The sequence below is a fragment of the Coffea arabica genome, chromosome 11c (assembly GCF_036785885.1).
Source record: "Coffea arabica cultivar ET-39 chromosome 11c, Coffea Arabica ET-39 HiFi, whole genome shotgun sequence".
Classification (NCBI taxonomy): Eukaryota; Viridiplantae; Streptophyta; class Magnoliopsida; order Gentianales; family Rubiaceae; genus Coffea; species Coffea arabica.
The window spans coordinates 541,657-562,243 of NC_092330.1; the positions used below are offsets into that span (position 1 = coordinate 541,657).

General features: G+C 36.1%; 2 protein-coding genes across 3 annotated transcripts; one reads left to right on the top strand and one right to left on the bottom strand.

Annotated features, from left to right (window-relative positions):
- Positions 1–1,089: 1,089 nt before the first annotated feature.
- On the top strand, positions 1,090–12,921 carry LOC113716828 (uncharacterized mitochondrial protein AtMg00810-like). 2 transcript variants are annotated; one of them, XM_027241313.2, is made up of 6 exons: positions 1,090–1,313; positions 2,830–3,127; positions 4,165–4,299; positions 10,698–10,754; positions 11,209–11,349; positions 12,510–12,921. In XM_027241313.2, exons 2-6 carry the CDS (start codon positions 2,846–2,848, stop codon positions 12,573–12,575), a joined length of 681 nt encoding a protein of 226 aa, XP_027097114.1. In that variant the 5' UTR covers positions 1,090–1,313; positions 2,830–2,845; the 3' UTR covers positions 12,576–12,921. The 2 variants fall into 2 exon arrangements, with proteins under 2 accessions (XP_027097114.1, XP_071927547.1); XM_072071446.1 differs by lacking the exons at positions 1,090–1,313; positions 2,830–3,127; positions 10,698–10,754; positions 11,209–11,349; positions 12,510–12,921 and adding an exon at positions 7,999–9,382 and having other exon boundaries at positions 4,164–4,299.
- Positions 12,922–13,085: 164 nt separating this feature from the next.
- LOC113716827 (BTB/POZ domain-containing protein At1g50280-like) lies at positions 13,086–16,558 on the bottom strand. Its single transcript, XM_027241312.2, has 3 exons — positions 16,265–16,558; positions 15,047–16,162; positions 13,086–13,764 (listed from the first exon to the last, which is right to left on the bottom strand). The coding sequence occupies exons 1-3, from the start codon at positions 16,325–16,327 to the stop codon at positions 13,309–13,311; spliced, it is 1,635 nt and encodes a 544-aa protein (XP_027097113.1). The 5' UTR covers positions 16,328–16,558; the 3' UTR covers positions 13,086–13,308.
- Positions 16,559–20,587: the final 4,029 nt, after the last annotated feature.

Sequence of the window (20,587 nt, forward strand, 5' to 3'; positions counted from 1 at the left end):
CAAAAAGCTCCACCACATTTATGCCTTCTTGTAAGAAAGAGAGAGCAAAAAAGAATGTTTGTTTGTCTGCGAGAGATGGAGAAAATATGCTTGGAAATCTACTAGAAATCTATGTCATTAATCATCATGTATCAATTTTATGAAGAATAATCAAGACTTTTTATTAAAAAAAAAAAATTAAAGGAAGCTAGCAGAGAAGTTTTTTGATGTAGTCCCTTAGTTTTATGACGAACCAATTTTGTCTTTTATGTCTAAATATTTGATTGGAAATTCAAACGTAGCTGTTAAAGAAAAACATTTAGAAGCTTAAACAATGTATAAATCCTAAAGCTCACCCTAGAATCTTTGCTATGTAAAAGCAAAAATTTTTGATACTGTGGTAAACATGAACTTAAACATTATTCTTGCAAGCACTATTTACTAGTACATGTTTCTTTTCACTTTATTTTCATTTAAGTATAAATCAATTCTTCTTGATACATTAATTAAGGTTCAATAGCTGAGTTGGAAAGAATGAAGTTGTTCACTACCGCCAATATAAGAACCTAATTGTGATTCCTTTTTTATTCTATATATTTCTGCTAGGATTATTTTCAATACCAAATCCAAGATGCTTATTGGTGCACACCATTACATCCATGATTAACAACATCTTCATTACTTGCAAAAATTAGAATATATTATCTGAGTGCTGTTTTTTGTTTGCAAGTTTCACAATTTTGTTTTGTGTGTTGCTCGGAATATGTAAAGATAGTTTTAAACGGACAGACTCAGAGTGGTATTACAAATCGAACCTATACTATAGTGTTCTGCAAATAATTCAAGCATAATAATTTATGGTACCTCATCAGAAACACCTCAAATAAAATTTTGCACATAAACTAAAGTTTTTGCCATTTATTAGTTAAAATAAAATATGTAGAAAAAGAATACTACCAATCTAGCCCAAAAATTGCTCAACCTTTGTAGCAATATAATTGTAATATTCAAATGGGGCAAACATGGAATTGGAGTTTAAAAATGAGGGCAAAACTCAAAAGTGATGACAGTTAATAGTACTAGATATTTATCTGTTATGAAGAGGAGGGGCGGGGTGGAAAAAAGAAACAAAAAATTGAGTAAGAGAAGTATTGAAGAGAGCTACTGGAAATTTGAAAGCAATATTCATTCACTGCCACAAAAATTCCGGTACACAAAAATTCCACTTTGTGGAAAAGAATACTACAAGAAGTTCCTCCCCTACTGGTCTTCCTTCTTTGCCCGGCCCCCATTACAAACTTAAAAACAAGAAGTGAAAAAACAAAGAGGGTGAGGTACGGGAGCTTCCTTCTTCTTAGCTTTTTCTTTGCTTCTGTAGAAGTCTGTCTTGCTTACTCGCTGCTTTCCTGAATGTTTTCAAGTTTGTAGTGCTTTAGTTCTTAGAACTCAATTGGCATGCGTTGCATTTCATTTTTAGCATCAATCAGAAGTTGTCTGGTAGAGTTTATACTTACATATGATGGGAATCCAGAGGGGATATAATTCATGGAAAAAGATTGATTGGGGGAATAGTTAGAATATCAAGAAACTATAAAGGGATAAAATCTCAGTTTCTGCAGCTGGGATCCTTTCTGTTTTCGTTTTCTTTTTGTGTATCTGAGCTGGTATCTGCTGGCTATTTTGTGGGATGCGTGTAGTTGGTGGTGGAGATGGAGAAATTTTGAAGGCGTGTTGATTGAAATAAGACAAAAGCCTAAAGAAAAAGTGAACCCAAACATAGATAGCAGAAAAGAAGCTGAAGGAAACACACTTCTTTTTTTTTTTTTTTCCTTGAAAATGGTTTCTTTTGGACTTCTTTGCCAACTGTTTTGCACAATAGAGTCCTTTTGATACCTCTAGGATGGTCATGTTTTGCATTTCGTTTAAAGACTTAAACTGAAAATTATCTATGCTAGTGTCTTCCCTGGGTCTTCCAGTGAAGTTGGGCATCTATATACACGCGTGGCATCATCTTTCTCAGCTTGTTTTTGTCAACGCACAAAGAGGTTAATTTGTCGGTGAACTGTTGAAGGACATGAGGAATAATGTTTATATGCTAATAAAATGTTAAGATAGAGGGACCAGGAGAACCCATTCTTGCACATTTTGAATTTTGAGAATGCTTGTCATTCCTGAGGCCATAGTTGTATTATGGGTCAGTAGGGAAACTTATGCATCGGGGTCACCTTGACTGAGTTCCGTGACAGGGCTTGGAGGTTAAATAGCCACGTGCAGTAAGTCAATGAGTTTAAGCTTTATGTCTTTTCTCTATGTGAGTTTAATAGATCTAGTCGTTATCTACTTGCTTTACTCTAAGGAATAGCAGCATCTTTGTACAAATCAGACTAGCATACATCTATCTCAGATCGGATTGTAACTGATAATTTTTGTAGGCTGAGAAATGGAAACAAATTAAAGATGGAATGGCATGGTCAAATAATTGGATTGGCATAATGCCTTGTCTGCCACTTTTGGGATTGATAATATTTGATTTTTAAAACAACTAGTGTGAACATTCAAAAAGAATGTACGAGTTACTTTTGCAAATGAGTAGTAAACAGCTTGCATAAAAATTAAGTCATTGTGACAAATTTTGGCATATTGTTTCAATTTCATTTAACTTTACTGCTGAGATGCATATTATTGAGATCTGGTGAGGATTGGGCTATCACAGATTCACTTGAACTTGTTTTTCCAATTGTGCACTGTAGTAAGCCAATTACAAATTTTTTGCCTTCAAAATGGTTGCATTGAGTCCTTTAAGGTCTCAATTAGCTCCTTTTAACTTGCTGCTTTGGTCCTTTTTTCCAGACTAGAACTATCAGCTATGACAAGTATTTTAGCAAGCAAAACATGTATTTGGTCTCCGGCAGATCAGGATTATTTGTCTAAGGGTAGAAGCTGCAGAAATCCCACTTTTAAATTCTCAAATCTGGATTCTCCTTCCAAAGAACTCTTTACTCCTAATTTACACCTGGTAAGTGGACGTCACCAAAGTGCTAGAAACTTTGGGCCAGTTTTTTCTGGTGCACTTGATGGTGATATGGATCCAGATGAGCCTACTGATGAAAAGGACAATGAGGATTCTCCCAAGGATGAACCTGGAGGGGTAGGTTAAACTTTTAAACACCCCTCTTCCTCTTCTCATACTCCCTTCTCCCAGTAATCATATGCAAGTCTGGAGAAGGCGTGTGTTGTAGCTTTCTCTGCTATGATTTTACAACTTGCTGTTTCCCTGAAGTATTTGACATATATGTGTAAGTGATAGTCACATTCTAAAGGAATTTTGGCTGGAATGACTGACTACTAGGTCTGCATCACATTATTTTCTACTATACCCAGAAAAATTAAGAAGATTGAGCAAAATTTATATGAACTTGTCTAATTGCCATATGCCAGTTATAGATTCTGCCACTTATCTCCTCCACTGATTTATGGGAGTTGATTCGTATAATATGTTGCCCATCCGAAGATTACATGTAAATTTTGTTTTTTTTTTTTCTTCTTTGCTATGTTAATTAGGCATATTGCTTACATATTGCTCATTGGAATATGCATATGCTCTATCTCTGCATGTATTACACAACATTGCCATTTCCTTTGAGACAAAAATCACTAAATTCTTGAAACCTTTTTCCAAAATTTCAGTTTCCCTCTACGGTTATTTTTTCCTCAGTTGTGAGCTACGTGAGTATAAGGCTTAATTTACTATAATAACTTATCTTCCTATCAAATTACCTACAGATTTTGCATAGTAACTGACTGTATGCTCATGTGAATAGATAATCATTCTTGTCTGTTGGGTTTCCAAAATTTTCTTCTAGATGAGATTTGGATCTTCTGGAAGACACTTGGACAATTTGTTGCTTAAGTGAGGACATTTCAATTTCATAGAATTGGTCACACATGATAAACAGAATCTGATTTTTATAATTCGGATGCCATTTGGGACATCATGAACCTAGCTAGTAAATTAAACATGGATAAAGTTTGGCTGGTAAAGTGAGTTTTTTCATTGCCCTTAGATTCAGAACTGTAATTCAAGTAGCCACCATTGTACAAACTGCATCTATCTTTTCATGCTGGTCAAATAGTGTATATACTGCTTGTACCTATGCAAGTCGAATAAACTTTTTGTTCTAATAGGTGAATAGTGAGACTCTAAGGGAAAAGCTTGAAAGAATTGTTGGAACAGACGACTCTACTTTCAGTGGGATAGACTTGGCAACTCTTATACGGAACAAATTTGGGAGGTCCTACGATGTTCAACTGATAAAAAAGGTATTTATTACCTGGATTTTTCTCTATATAACATATAATTATTTTGGTTTTCTGATGACCTAAACTGAAACGACAATAGTAATTCAGAAAGATTTTGAAGCAGGCCATAGCACTAGGGAAAGGGAAAGTACTTTGGTTCATGTTCAGTGGCCAGGTTTTTAGAGGAAATTGAGAGAAGGGAAATGGACATTACTTCATTTCATCATCAAAGTCTCAGTTTTTAGCGAAACCAAGAAAGGAAATTTACAAGTTAACATAGCACATAAGTTCTATGCAAAGAAAGACAGATGAAACTGAATAAATGTGCTTTTCTGCTGAAGGATAAAAAGAATGCTACATGGGAGATTGCTAGTCACTATTTTGTTTTCACATTAACTTACACTCAGAATATTTAAATAGGAAATTGAGATGTTTGGAGAAGTGTGAAGGTTTGAGAATGGAGAGTGGAAGATTTAGCTTATCTTTGGATTAACTGGCTCTAGAGCATATTGATAGCTGGTGGACATGAGTTTAGGCACCACTTCTGGACAGGAAAAGTTTATTCACATTAGTCCACTTAAATCATACTCTATGTTGGAATAAAGTTCTGTAATACATAACACTTTATCCACTTTACACCACTTATACCAGTCCCTATGTTGGGGGCCAAGTGTTGGATCCCTTCATGAGTGTGAACTATCATTCAAGATGATGTAAATCTATCCTCCAACCGCGGGTTTCATAAAAGAGACGTGAAGTGTTGTCTTCGAAAGTGCACTTTCCTTGGCACTAAACCAACCTATGGTTGACCAATCGTATTTTCTGTTATCATAGCTGTTAAGAGAATATAAGTATCCTTGTAGATAATAAATTAGTAAGGGTATTCTTGTAAATAGTTTGTTAGGTTTGTACTCCTATAAATACTAGTTGGTCACTCATAATACAGTGACTAGATGTTTTCCTTCCAAGATATCTGTTGACATGGTATCAGAGCAAAAGTCCTAGGGTTAGGGTTAAACATCTAGCAAAATCACTGTTCACGCCGCACTGTTCATCGCGGCACTGTACACGCGTACTGTTCACGGTACTGTTCACGCTGTACTGTTCACGCAGTTACTGTTCATGCCGTTACTGTTCACGGCTCAAGTTTTGACCCGTTCTTTTGTTTGACGTGCTATTCGCTATGGTTGAAAGGTTTGTTAATACGGTTATCACTGACCAAGTTGAATCAAGTTTTTCAGCACATGGGTCCTAGAAAACTGTTACTATATCTGAGGAAGATTATGTTAAATTCCTACAGTACCAAGCTACAAATCACACATCTCTTCCCTCTGCTTCTTTAGCACAAAAAGGTAATGACTAGGGCTGCAAACGAATCGAGCCGCTCGCGAGCGGCTCGAGTCAAGCTCGAGTCGAGCTCAGAATATTAAGCTCGTTAGCTCGCGAGCCGGCTCGCGAGTTTGAGTATATATATTTATATATATTTTTTATTTTTATTTAATAATAAAATTACGTATATTATATATAAATATATTTTTATTTTTTATTTTCATAGTGAAATTACGTATATATCCTTAATATTTTATTATTTATTCAGAAAAAAATATTATTTTTTTTTATTTTTTTAAAAATAAAATAATTTTTTTTTATTTTTTTTCGAGCTCGAGCTTGAGCTCGGCTCGACTTGATTCGAGTCGAGCTCGAGCTCGAAAATTGCCAGCTCGTCGAGCTCGAGCTTGGTAAAATTTAATCGAGGCTGGGGCTCGATTAGCTCAAAACTCGACTCGACTCGGCTCGTTTGCAGCCCTAATAATGACTCATGGATTATTGATTCCGGAGCTACTGATCATATGTCAGGTACCTCTAAAATTTTTTCTAATTTTCAAGAGTCTACTTCTTTTCCTCATGTTACTTTAGCTGATGGATCTACCACTAAAGTTAAAGAACTAGGCACTGTAGAAATTAATCCATCACTTCCGCTGTCTTCTGTTCTTTACGTACCCAATTTGCCCTTTAATTTAATGTCTGTTAGTAAGCTCACTAAATTTCTACAGTGCACAGTTACTTTTTCTCCTGATTCTGTTGTCATTTAGGATTTGAAGACAAAGAGGACGATTGGTGGAGGGCATGAGCATAATGGTCTTTACTTTCTCAACTTCAATGGTCCGATAGCATGTCCTGTTACTGTTTCTCCTCTTGAAATTCACTGTCGTTTAGGTCATCCGTCTTTACAAAATTTGAAAAAGTTGGTTCCTACTTTGAGTCAATTATCTTCGTTAGAATGTGAGTCTTGTCAGCTAGGAAAGCATCATCGTGTTTCTTTTGCTCCTAGAGTCAATAAACGGGTTTCTGAACCATTTTTGTTAGTTCATTATGATGTTTGGGGTCCTAGTCGAGTCACTTCAAAGTTAGGTTTTAAATATTTTGTAGTTTTTGTTGATGATTTTTCCAGAGTTACATGGCTTTATTTAATGAAAGATCGTTCAGAATTATATTCCATTTTTTGTGCATTTGTTACAGAAATAAAGAATCAATTTGGTGTGCCTGTACGTATACTTCGCAGTGATAATGCGAAAGAATATTTTTCCACTCCTTTTAATACCTTTATGACTAAGTCTGGTATTATTCATCAGTCCTCTTGTCCTCACACTCCACAACAGAATGGAGTTGCTGAAAGAAAAATTGGACATTTAATCGAAATTGCCCGAACATTGTTGTTGCACACGAATGTGCCTAAACAATTTTGGAGTGATGCAGTTCTAACTGGATGTTATTTAATTAATCGCATGCCATCTAATATTCTTGGAGGTCAATTACCTCACTCCATTCTTTTTCCTCATGAACCTGTGTTTAAATTGCCTCCTCGTATTTTTGGATGTGTGTGCTTTGTTCATCAGCTTGCTCCCGGGGTGGATAAATTAGATTCTCGTGCTATTAAGTGTATTTTCTTAGGATACGCACGAGCGCAAAAAGGGTATAGATGTTACAGTCCAGTTTTAAATCGATTTTTTACTTGTGCTGATGTTACTTTCTTTGAATCCACTCCATATTTTATCAAACAAAGTATGTCTTGTGAGTTAGACCAGTGTCCCTCTTTTTCCTCTCCTGTTTTACCAGTCCCTTCCCCTTTATTACCTGAGTTATCTAGTCCCCCAGATTCCATAGCTCGATTATCTCGCCCTCATCTTCAAGTTTACTCTCGTCGTTCCATGGTTGAGAAAGATCCTGATATGCCACGCATTTCACCAATTAACTCTCAATCTTCAAATCCAGGTATGACGCCCTCTTCTGAGTTAGATCTTCCTATTGCTTTACGCAAAGGTAAGAGACATTGTACTTCCCATCCTATTTCTAATTTTGTTTCTTATTCTCGTCTCTCTATGTCATATTCTTCTTTTGTTGCTTCCCTTGATTCTATTTCCATTCCTAAGTCTATTACCTATGCTCTTAATCATCCTGGTTGGAGATTAGCTATGCAAGAAGAGATGTCTGCTTTGGAACAAAATGGTACTTGGGATCTTGTCCCTCGTCCTTCAGGTAAGCCTGTTGTTGGTTGTAAATGGGTGTACACTATAAAAGTGCAGCCTAATGGTTCTATTGATAGATTGAAGGCTCGTCTGGTAGTTAGAGGATTTACTCAGGTGTATGGAGTAGACTACTTAGAAACATTTTCTCCTGTTGCAAAGATTACCTCTGTTCGTCTTCTTATCTCTTTGGCAGCAACTTATAATTGGCCATTGCATCAATTGGATGTGAAAAATGCATTTCTGCATGGCGATTTGGAAGAAGAGGTATATATGGAACAACCTCCTGGATTTGTTGTTCAGGGGGAGAATTCGCGGTTGGTTTGTCAATTGAAAAAATCCTTATATGGATTGAAACAGTCTCCGAGGGCTTGGTTTGGCCGGTTTAGTAGTGTTGTCATGGAGTTCGGTCTGACAAGATGTGGAGTAGATCACTCTGTATTTTATCGGCATTCTAATGCTGGTAAAATTTTATTAGTTGTTTATGTGGATGACATTGTGATTACAGGTGATGATGTTGTGGGGATCCAGAAACTTAAATCCAATCTGCAGGCAAACTTTCAGACAAAGGATTTAGGTCATCTACAGTATTTTCTGGGTATTGAGGTAGCTCGGTCTAAATATGGGATTTATTTATGTCAAAGAAAATATGTACTCGATATGTTGAGTGAAGTTGGGATGTTAGGTTGCCGACCTGTAGATACTCCTATGGATCCCAATGTGAAATTAGCAGGAGATCAAGGTGCATTACTTGATGATCCTAAGCAATATCGAAGACTTGTGGGTAAATTAAATTATCTCACTGTAACGAGACCTGACATTTCGTTTGCAGTGAGTGTTGTGAGTCAATTTCTTGATACCCCTCGTACTAGTCATTGGGATGCTGTTATACGGATTCTCAGGTATCTTAAGAGTGCTCCTGGAAAAGGGTTGCTATATCAAAATCATGGACACACTGATATTGAAGGATATAGTGATGCAGATTGGGCTGGTTCTGCCTCAGATCGAAGATCGACTACAGGATATTGTGTGTTTGTTGGTGGTAATTTAGTGTCGTGGAAGAGTAAGAAGCAAACAGTTGTATCCAGATCAAGTGCAGAATCTGAATACCGCGCTATGGCTCACACTGTGTGTGAGTTGGTTTGGTTGAAGAGCATGTTACTAGAACTTGGGTTTGAGCATAAACAGCCTATGAATTTAGTGTGTGATAATCAAGCGGCTGTTCATATTGCGTCTAATCCAGTGTTTCATGAAAGGACAAAACATATTGAAGTTGATTGTCATTTCATTCGAGAGAAATTGCTTGACGGGGTCATCAAGACATCTCATGTACCGTCTGTAGATCAGTTGGCTGATGTGTTTACCAAGAGTTTAGGGGGTTCTAGGGTGAAATACATTTGTAACAAGTTGGGTGCTTATGATATATATGCTCCAACTTGAGGGGGAGTGTTAAGAGAATATAAGTATCCTTGTAAATAATAAATTAGTAAGGGTATTCTTGTAAATAGTTTGTTAGGTTTGTACTCCTATAAATACTAGTTGGTCACTCATAATACAGTGACTAGATGTTTTCCTTCCAAGATATCTGTTGACAATAGCCCTTTAATTTCTTTATTGAAATATTTTGTTATAGGCTGTCTCTATGTAACTCTGGATAACTCTTTAACTAAGTTTGAAGGTTTGGATAAATAATACGACCTATATGATTGAGAGAAGCCATGTCCAGTTAACTGACACTTGTGACCATACAAATTTCAATAATGTGACTTCTCTGTTGCACACCAGTAAAATTCCATTGGGCAGGAGTGTATCCAAGGATCCAAAGTTCTTATTAAAAGTCTTACTTTTTCTCCGCCACTTTCTGTGAGTCATTTATTCTCAATCCCAGTACGGATAACAGGTTTAGACTTTGTTGTGAAGACGCATTTGATACACAAAGGAATATAAGAGCTAAACCAAGCTAAGACAGTTTGCTTTACAGGTCAAGATGATAGTTTGTGTAGTTTGGGTATTGGAGCATACTTGTCTAGTTGTCCTCCAAAATGCAGAATAATGTATAGAGAGGTCAATTAGGTGATTTTTATTTTATCATCATCATTATTTTTTTGAACACAAGAAACTATTAGTAGATCGTGGTCCATATTTTTAGATTTGGATTAATTCCGGTCACCTCCATTGTGTTTTAGGTAGACTATCAGTATACCTCCTAAAACTTCATAAGATCATGTCATTACAAAAGAAAGATGAACTTCAGGAATTAGCTCCTTATTTGAAGAAGCAACTTAGAACTTTGAGTTTAAAAATAAAAGGAAAAAGAATGCTCCTTGCTTGTTTTGTCTTCCTCCATCTTCTTCCAGTTACTATTGGATTGGATGGTGGATAACTGCTAATGGTGGATGTGCAAAGAGTTCAAGCACCCAAAGAAATAGTTGTTGGAAAAGTTTTGATAGATGGATCAAGAAAGTTTATCTTCCGTTCTCTAAGTGGTTCACATCATGCCACTTTGTGTGTATAAAATAACGGTAAATATTCTTTTTGTCTTTTTTGTGGTGTATAGTGTACATCATGGAATTAACAGCTCACTAACACTTGAACCAAATAGTCAAATGCTTAAGCCCATGATACAGGTTGGCAGAAGAGTTTGGCTGAGCATAGTGGTAATTGTGATAGCCATAGTTCTTAGGGCATATTAAGTTAGGAACCTCAATGATATTCTTCATTCCTTTTGCAAGCTTCCATGCAAGATTGGAGTGACAATTTAAGGATGATTTTTTTTAAAAAATTTTCTATGCTTCAATATGCGAAATCTCAAGTTCTGTTGATGAAACATTTTCATAAATGTTTCAATTTCTGTGGCCGCATTTGAAGAATATACTCCTTCCATCTGCTCTCCAGGAATTCATGGGAAGGAATCTCCTTGCACTAAATGTTATGTGGAAGTACAGGGAACAGGTAAGATCGTCTCTCTGACTATATATGGGACTTCTATTTTGAGATTATGTTGCTGTTATAATCAAGTTTGAGAAATATGTTTTCATTGCCGACTAAAGGCAAAGAATACAAGGTTGATTCGTGAGAGGTTTACAGCCTGTCTGGCTGAGGATTTTCTGGACAGACTCTTAATAACAGCATTTAGATAGTTGCCTCCTGCAAAAGGTAGGGAGGGTAACATTTTGATGCCCATGGATTGTACTTGTATGAAAAATTGTATTTTGATTCCCAAAACTTACTTTAAACTACTTGTTTGAGCTGCGTATGAGTGTTATAGTACAGTCACGGCAATTACTTTTGTTTCTTGTCATGCTTGATAAATAATGCTAAGTATCAAGCCTGTACAGTTCTCACTTGTTGACTGTATGCACTTTGAAGCCGATTCCCTCATCTGATGCCTGGTAACTTGTCCCAGAGATCTTTCCCTTTAACCGAAGAAGAGTATCTACTGAGGCTTGATGATGTGGCAAACACATTAAAATGCTGGGGAGCTGTATCACATGTTCGGAACAGCCTCAAAAAATTGAGAGAGAAAGAGAGGCCTCGGATAGGGAAGGTAAAATCTACGGCTGTTGCTATTGTTTCCCACTTTGAAATAAAACATGAAGTAAAATGAGTCGATCTGAAAAAGTGAAGCCTGAAGCATATGGATAGACTCAAATACATGCAAGCATGGTGATGAAACTTTGGTTTTACTCTTTTCCTTGATTCCTTTTATATGGATTCATACCTTTCATGCCTTCACTTGATTAAACTCCAAAATTCCTAGATAGTCATTATTTTTAATCTAAACGTAACATATTTCTTATCATTAAATTATTCTTTGTTCAATTTACTATTCAATTCTAAATTACAAATTTTTAGTCCTGGCATCTTCTTTAGCAGTTAACTTTTAATCTGTTTTGTCAAATTTAGTGGAGACTTTAGTACATATACAGAAAAAGTGACAAACAAGAAAGTAGATATACCTCCCCTATCTGTACGTGGCACTGTCTTATGTTGTTGAGCTTTGGAATGTACCCAACATAGTTGTTCTTGTGGTTTGTAACGCTTGTTCTAAATATTGATTCTTCGTTACAAATAAATGCTTGGTCTGAGAGAGCTAAAGCCACAGAGGTTAGGAGTGTGTGAAAAAAGAGAGAGGGAGGAGGGTCAGAAAAGGTAATGCAGGCACTTCTTGTCTTTCCTACCTTTTCTTGAATAAGCCCAAATGCTCCAAACTTAACAGTAGCAGTGGCATTCAATATCTAAACTGCACTAAGTACCAAGTTTGTACACTTCTAAATGTTGAGTGGGGGATTTAGGGGAAAAAAAAATTAGTTAGCGATTAAAATCTTTTAGCGAACTCAAAGAGTATATTATGTGTAACTAGGGCCATTACATTACATCCCATTTTGTGTTAATAATGAGAAAAACAACTTGAATCTTTGGAACATGAAGCCTGAATACCTACTTTTGTTTTTGTATCCTTTCCTACTTATTCATTGTTGTGGTCTACTTATTGTCGTGCTCAGTTATTATGAATATTACAGTGACCATGATGTGATGGTTATTGGGTACATATTGGCTGTTTTGAAGTGGTTCAAGTTTTGATGTGATGGTTATTGGGTACAAGTTGTGTCAAACTATGTCACTATGGGTAGCTTGATTGATTTTTGGTCTATATATAGGCACAACAATGTCGAATTTTATCTCTCTTCTTTCTGCTTGTTACAGGCTGTTAGCATTTTTATAGACATGGATGAGTCTGGAGGCCGTGCAACTGAATGGATATACAAGTAGATGGTAGGAAAAAACATTTATTGATTAGTCAGTGGTATATGGTGGTCCATTTCTTTTTGGACATTTAGCATACGATATTTCCAGCCATCAGTGGCTTATTGAGGTGCTGGCGTTGCCATGACAAAGATGCTCGAGCCACAGTTTTTTGCTGTATATTTTTCCTTCTTTTACCTCTAGGATATGTTTACTGGTTAGAAGACTTGGTGCCTTTTCGTTAAAACAAGAGTTCTCACCTTGCAGCAGAGTATTGAGTCCCTGTGTAGTTCCTTTATGATTGTGACAATGTTACTACGGCTCCTACCTACGTGTAGTCTGTGTTGAAAGTAAATCCGGCAGCCTTCTGTTATCCAGCTAACCATTAATTGTTTGTAATTTTAAAGAAAAAAGGATAATAACTTGATGAATTACCTTAAAATTTGAGAGTGAGCAAAAAGTAGAGACTGGCCGTGGAGACTTGAGGGATCGAGCGAAGAGAGATGGAGTACTGCAAGAAACTTCAGGAAACTTGAATCAAAGAAAACGACACAAGGGGAGGGCTACTCTATTTCTCTTCATGCTTTGAAGTCATTTTGGAATTTTATTCTTTTACAAGTGAATGTGGTGTGAAGGAAACTACAGGTATGTGATTGCTTCCCATCATGGTAATGAGTCTGGAAATGCTTGATGATGCAACTTTATGAATGTAGTCATGTACAACTTGAATATATGGGATGTGATGCATGTGCAGTAAGGGTCAACACATCCTTGGCAAAGCTTCGCCGTGAGCAACTGCAGCTGCATTAAGCATAAGCCTGCCCTTTTTCATTCTGGACATCTGGCCCTTCATTTCTCTGCACACCTTCTCCAATTCCACCACTCTCCGTTGCATTCTCTGAATGTTCTGTCTGATGTCAAAACTCTCGTCTCCAAAGGTCTCATAGCCATCAAGATCAAAGCTGCCAGGCTTCTCCGGGGCAATGGGCGGGCTCCTGCTCTTGCTAGTTGAATTCGATCCGTGATCATTGACAAACAGAACATCAGCTGAAGATGGCACATGACTTGAATGCTGAGAAGCAAGTGCTTGAACAGAGATTCTTGGAGGTATTTTGGGATTCTTTGCCAGGTCCTTGCAGCATTCCAGGCTCAGCTTCTCGTAGTTCAGACATCTGCAGAGTCTTGAACGCTCTTCTAGTGAAAGTGCAGGATGAGACTGCGAGGATCAGCGCCATAATTAGTTCAACCAAACCTCAAGCTAGATTTATGAGAATCCTCTCCTATGACATCTTCCTACTGCACACTGATTACGCTAGAGAAGGTACTTCATCTGATGGATGGAATTATCATCCTGGATTAACATTCTGAAAAGGAGGCCATAGACAAATCCTATTCCAGAACTTTTATTCTACTATTTCAACTGATTCCAGGGATGCCTTTGCCAATTCAATTCCTTCAATATACTAAGTTGCAGAAAGTGCTTTAAATTAACCACAAAATATTATTGTATGTGAGCCATGAAATGTTAATTCCATGAATATTTGCCTCGAACAAGATGAAGAAGAAGAAGAAATCATCCCTGAATATTATTATTACCGGAACTACTAAGCCCAGTTCATATCTATACACAAAATTTTGAGGACCTAAATGTGCAGTAAAGAAAAGAAATATGATAGTTTACACACCGGCAGTGTTTATAAGATTTTACTCAAAGAAATAATCTTCCGGGACAAAAATGCTTAAAAGATTCCATTGGGTAGAAAGATACGAGGATATAATTGTGAATGTGGTTTAAAATATTTCCAGTGGAGTACAATCTATCTATGTGCTCCATTATTATTTTACAAACAATTGGGCGTCAGAAGTTTCTTTCACAATCGTTAGCACAAAGAGATAAGGCATCATTTTCAACCAGACCAAGTAACACTTTTGAAATTCTACTATTGTCTTTTCTCTTATTTGTTGTCTTTGTCCATTTTATTCTACCCATCAAATTATATATGTATATATGTATATGTATATATTTTATTTACTGTGGAAGTTATGGATAGATAGAAAACGAAGGGGGCCAAATTTCAAAACTTTTTACCTCCTAGTTATTATTCATGATGTGCTATCTCTCTCTCTTCTCTGATATGTTTATGGTCAATCACCACCCTTTTCATTCAGTTTGTAATCACTTTTCTGAACCAAAAAAAAAAAAAAAAAAAATTCTGCAACTTATCGAAATCCAGAAAAGTAATTAAAGCTCCACTTAGCTTGAAAAAAATTCTACGTGAGGATTAAGGCCTTGTTCTCAGTTGGTTTAAATTTTACAAAATCTGATTATAAAAACTGATTAAAGAGCATAATCAGAACTTGAATGATTATAGATTTTAGCTTTTTTATTCATTAATAAATTTATAATCATGATACAAATGCAATCGAGAATATCACAAAAGTAATAGAAAGCAGTCCAATAATATTCATATAATCTAGTAGTAGGAGCACAAAATTACCTCAAGATAAATGTCAATTGCTCTGTAGACTCCATCAAAGCAGTCTCTAGCACAGTCCGGCAAGCTCTCGGCAACACCAAGAAACCTTGAGATCTTGAGGTTCTGATCAGGCGCTATCTCTCCCAAGTACTTGTCCATTAGCATCCCAACCCTCTTCATCTTCTCCACCGTGACAGCTCCTTCACTCTGAACAAACTGCCTCACCAGCCTCATCACCAGATTCACATCATAAACTCCCGCCCCATCTCGCCCGGACACCAGCAGATCATCCAGCGTTGCCTGATCGAGCACTCCGCCAATCAGTTTCTCCAATCCGGCCCTGCAGTTCCTGCTCAGCCCGAAACCTGAAACGACCCTCAATACCCAAAACAAACTTCTGCAAGAAAATGAAGTTCTCGCCGTCAGAACCACCCCGGAAACCGCTGTCTCTGCCAGGCCATTGTACTCGGGAGCCCTTGACTTACTGTTATTGTTGTGCCGACCGGCGGATTTTTGAAGGTAGTGGAGAAGAAACCTCGTGAGGACTGTACTGTTGTTTTCGCCAGCAAATGAACCTAAGCTCTTCGCGAAATACTCTATCGTCTTTGGAGATAGAAGGGTCAAGTCCTCGAACCACCAAAATTTAGTGGCCGCGGGGGAACATCTGAACCTGGATGAAGTTTCCGGGGAGGAGGATGCCGAGGAGGATGAAGCGATGAGCTGGTTTATGTCTGAATTCTGAGCAATCTTTGCAAGAAGCAAACACATGAGCTTTTTAACGAGACCGCATGAATCCGCAAACGAAAAGAATGGTTCCAGACTTTTGAGACAAGCCAGGACATCATTCCACGACCAATAGAACATTTGTTGAAGGAAGACTTCGGTCTGGTGCAAGAGATTGGAAGAGAACATCTTTTCGGTCATTCCAAGAAAGACTGCACAGCAATGGAGGAGAGACACATTTGAGACTGTGATCGTGGTCGCCCCGCTGTTGTAACAGAATCTGGAAACCAGTTCGAATCCATCAGGGCCTCCTGGAAAATCATCAATCTCTATCCCTGAGCTTCTGATTTGAGTCCTCTTCTTTGCTTGTCTGATCGTCCTTTTCAACTTCTCCGAGTATTTTGTAAGGATTTTCTGCAAGTTTATAGGCATTTATCAGTAAATGAAAGAATATCGGTCAAGGAAAAATGTGCACAGAACCAATAACAGCTAGCTGCTGCTTAGTTAGTTAGTTACCTGGTTAAGGAAAAATGTTTGCTGCCGATTGACAAGGATTTGCAGGTCGCAGAGGTCTGCCATGGCTGATTTGCATTGGATTACATCAACCAAGAATGAATGAAGAAGTTTTATCAGTGCTAGTCTGGCTTCAAGATGAATGAAAAAAATGGTCAAGAATCAGGATGCGCTGGCTGAGGATGTCCATGTGAAACCATACAAAACTAATATTTATAATATTAGGTGTGTAGAGCAGTACTAGGTGCAGTTTTGGACCAACTTCAGTAATAATTTTTGAAGGGGGCATCACGGGTTAAGCTGTTTTTGTTTTATTGCAGCCACCATTTTTTTTTCCTCATAATAATAGAGCAAAAGGACTTGAACTTTCTTGTTTTTTGGTTTCCTCTATATATATATATATATATATATATATATATTCTTTTCTCGTTTGATTTTTTTTTTTTTCTGACGGAGTGGGTGTTCGGGTCAATCCTTACAAGACCCGATTAATTTCACTCCACCTCAGGAGGAGAGGCTCCATCCCCCAAATACGATAATCATGGTTTCCCGTTTGATACATAGATGCAGAAAATATTGCAGAGACATATAACTTACATACATGTAGTAATAGTTATTAAGATTGAGCTTGAATGCTCTAACAACAACAATTATTTCTTGAGATTGACAAGGACAGCAAAAGTTGTTGCATGAAAGGTGGGTCGAACAATTGGAAACTGAGGGAACGAACACTTATTGCTGTGAGCTACCAATTTGGACGGCCTTGCACTATCATTTTGAACCAGCTACGTACTACTGTGGACACTACACAACTCAGTTAAGCAAAGAATTTGAGTTCAAAAAGAGACGGGACCTATTCTTCCTTGCACAAAGTCGACTAGAAGGAGCAGTTCAAGAGAAGCACAGAAAATAAGAACAGTCAATGGTGACGCCTCAATTGAAACTTGTGCAATATTTTGATCCATCACTGTGGCAATTTTCATAGCAGTGGAGAGCATGGCATGCAGTGGAGCATCATGGAGGCAGATTGCAGTGACCTTCAAAGTGTGCTGCTGCTGCCTTTCATTTCATTACACGCTAATCACTTTTGTTAGTGCTTTCTAGCCTGCAGCAGGCAGATGAGTTTTTTGAACCTGCAAAATTTGTGAAACATCAAATCTCATTTAACTAAAAGACGAGAATAAAATTTGTAGACGCTAGTTAGGATGATGAAATGTGATTTTCATAATACAAAGAGGGTGTTTTTTCTCTTTTTTTTTTTTTTTGGTATGAAATCTACGCTTTTGTCTACATCAAAAGCACATTTAATTTGTATAAAATCCAAAACACATCCCCTTCAAGATGATAATAATAATAATAATCCAAAATTACATCTTATTTATCAATTAGTCATCATTGCTCCCATTTTTTAACTGGGCACCAACTCGTTATTCATTTTTCCTTTTTTTTTTTTTGGGTTCATTTCTAACACCCTTTATATATATATATATATATATATATATATTTTTTTTTTTTCATGTTAAAGGAAAGTTGTAACAATCAGTGGTAAATTTTTATATAGTTGTTGTACACGTTTGCTTCTCATGAAAGTACAAGACAGAACAGCACAATTTTTTCATATGTACCATCTGAACGTTGATTAAGTATAAATCCCACGTTGGAACACTGGGTACAAAAGAGAAAACCCAGGAGTTTTGTCTTCTGCAGAATGTGACACCAATAGAGCCAAGGAACCATGTAGCTTTCAGTACGTTGGAATTCCCTTGTCGATGGGGCATTACATGCTTGTTCATCCAACATGTGAGAAAAGGGGCCCCCAGGAAAGCAGAACGAGAGACTAAGGTTTTCGTCAATCAATCATTCCGTTGGTTTCTTGTTCTGCTGCTCAGGCTTAATTATCGTTGCAGGGGTGGTCACAATTACGGTTTTTGAACTTTCGATTCCGATTCATTTTCAATTCGGATTTTATTCTGATTACGGTTGCGATTTCTTCAATTATGGTTCTTTTAATTATGTTTAAACTCTTGTTATTATAAAATTGATTTTAAGAAAATATGACAAAAGGAAAAAGAAAAAATGATGCAAATTTTATGAAAAATATCTCATTGTTGATTAGATTGGATTGATTTTGAACTTAGACTAATATATTATAGGGTCTAGGCTTACTAGTGGGATGACACAATTGATTGTTGGGTTAGGATTGGAGTTTGGTACTTACTATTGATATTGAACTTTAAACTGGCCAAATATTTAGGTAACAAGTATTTTCTTTTGAAGGAAAAACAGTTTGAACTGGTTCTAAACCGCCGGTTTTGGTTCCAATTCAAATTTTTGGTAAACTTGAACTTGAACCTTTAGTCACGATTAAAGTTCCGGTCCGATTTCTATTCAACAAACCGTCGGTTCGATTCGGTTTAAACCTAAACTCTGACCACTTTCTATCCCAAAATGATGAAGAAAAGTGAGCTGCTAACGGTGCAAAACCAAGCATCATGGGGTAATGAAAATAATAAAGATCAAGTGAGTCGTTTTAGACGTACATTGGAGACTTGTTAGTGTTAAAATGGGAAATGGCCTTGTATATTGATAAAAGGATTTGGTAACTAGTACCCTTAAAGAGAGTTTTTTTTTCCCTGCAAGAGTCTAATTAATTTTGAAAAATATCTGATATTAGAAATGTAATAATTGTGGATATGTGTATTAACACGATAAGTTAGTTATGTATAACTTTGGATGTGTAATAATTGTGAATATGTGCATTCATATGACAAATTAGTTACGTGTGAATTAGGTGCTTTAACAGATGCCTCATTAGAGAAATGGTTAATGAAAATAGTGCTCAAATATGTAAGTACAAGAGGTCTAACTTATATATGAATTGGGAACAAGGGAAAAAAAAATACTAAAACAAAATATAAGCACAATCATCTATCTAAGGAAATGATATACACAATTAATCAATTAAGATTGGCAATCCACAAGCAACTCTCTAACTTCTACACTTACTAACAACTAGCTAGTACTAATAGGTTAGGGAGACACCATATGGTCTCCCTCCCATGAATTTTATTTCTCCTAAGTTTTTTTTAGTGAGAGTTTCTATTTCTCCTAGGGATTCCTAGTGAGAATTTTCTAGAGATTTTGAGTTTTTTTCTTATTTTATGTTAGATCTAAATTTATTTCAGATATGGTTGTCAAATTTGAAATTTTTTGGATCTTGAATGTATTTTTGCAGATCCGTAATATTTAGTGCATGTTTAACCTACAATTAGAGTAATGATGTAAATCAAATCGTGTTGGACAATTTCTAGCAATCTATTAATAAAATTTGCTTATATATATATATATATATATATATATATATATATATATATAAACAACTAGTAATAGGTTACATGTTTTGCAAATGATTATAGTATCATAAAATATAATATTTTAATGCTAAAATTGTTTTTTTTTAATAAAGTTCTGTTGTTAATATCATAATTTAACTTTTTTTTTTTCCTTAATTTTTCATCTTCTATAACCAATTGTTCTTAAAATTGTTATTTTAAATTGAAAGAGACAAGTTTTTTTTTACTCATTTGTTAAGATTTCTTAGAGATTTCATTTTAATTTTTAGATCTAAAATTTTGTGAATTTTTTTTTAGCTTTTAAAATGTTTTACCGGTAATCTTTCACTTAAATCACAATGTTAGAGTTTTTATACACAAAACAATATTAATGTTCCTAGATGAGAAAATTAAATATACATCTCAAGCGTGGGAGCAACAAGTACAATTATAAATACTTATAAAGTAAAGGTTTAAAATATAATATCAAAATCTAGAGAGGCATTAGGGTCAATGTATTTGCTTATATTATTTTTTATAATTCAAGACACTTGTTATGCTATTCTTTTACTCCCAATATCCCTTCCACCATACACTACAAATATGATTTAATTCATTTTTCCATGGCAAGATCATTAACCAGGCAGAGTTCAAATATGTATTTTTTGAAGCAAAAGTAAAATTCATAATGGATTTTCTAATGAAATCAACAAATTAAAACACTACACTGGATGGCAGGGGTACTGAGAAATGGTGGTTTTGGTGTTCTTTATGAGATATATAGTTCATGTTCTTGGAAAGGTCATGGTGTTATTGTGTTGCATTTTAGTCCACCAAAATACTCAATTGAGAAAAAAGTGATTGAATGTTGAGAAAAGGGTACTTACAACTGTTCCATTACCAAGTTGCTTGATATTTAGATAGGAATATCTGATCCAAGTATGTATGGACCAAGTGTTCCAATATCTAAGTATTAGATTCCAAATATATGGTT

Coding starts and splice junctions, on each gene's coding strand:
- LOC113716827 (XM_027241312.2), bottom strand. CDS start 16,327: ATGGCAGACCTCTGCGACCTGCAAATCCTTGTCAATCGGCAGCAAACA. Junction 16,163..16,264: donor AAACATTTTTCCTTAACCAG/GTAACTAACTAA, acceptor ATAAACTTGCAG/AAAATCCTTACAAAATACTC. Junction 13,765..15,046: donor CAATTGACATTTATCTTGAG/GTAATTTTGTGC, acceptor TGATCCTCGCAG/TCTCATCCTGCACTTTCACT.
- LOC113716828 (XM_072071446.1), top strand. CDS start 8,076: ATGGAACAACCTCCTGGATTTGTTGTTCAGGGGGAGAATTCGCGGTTG.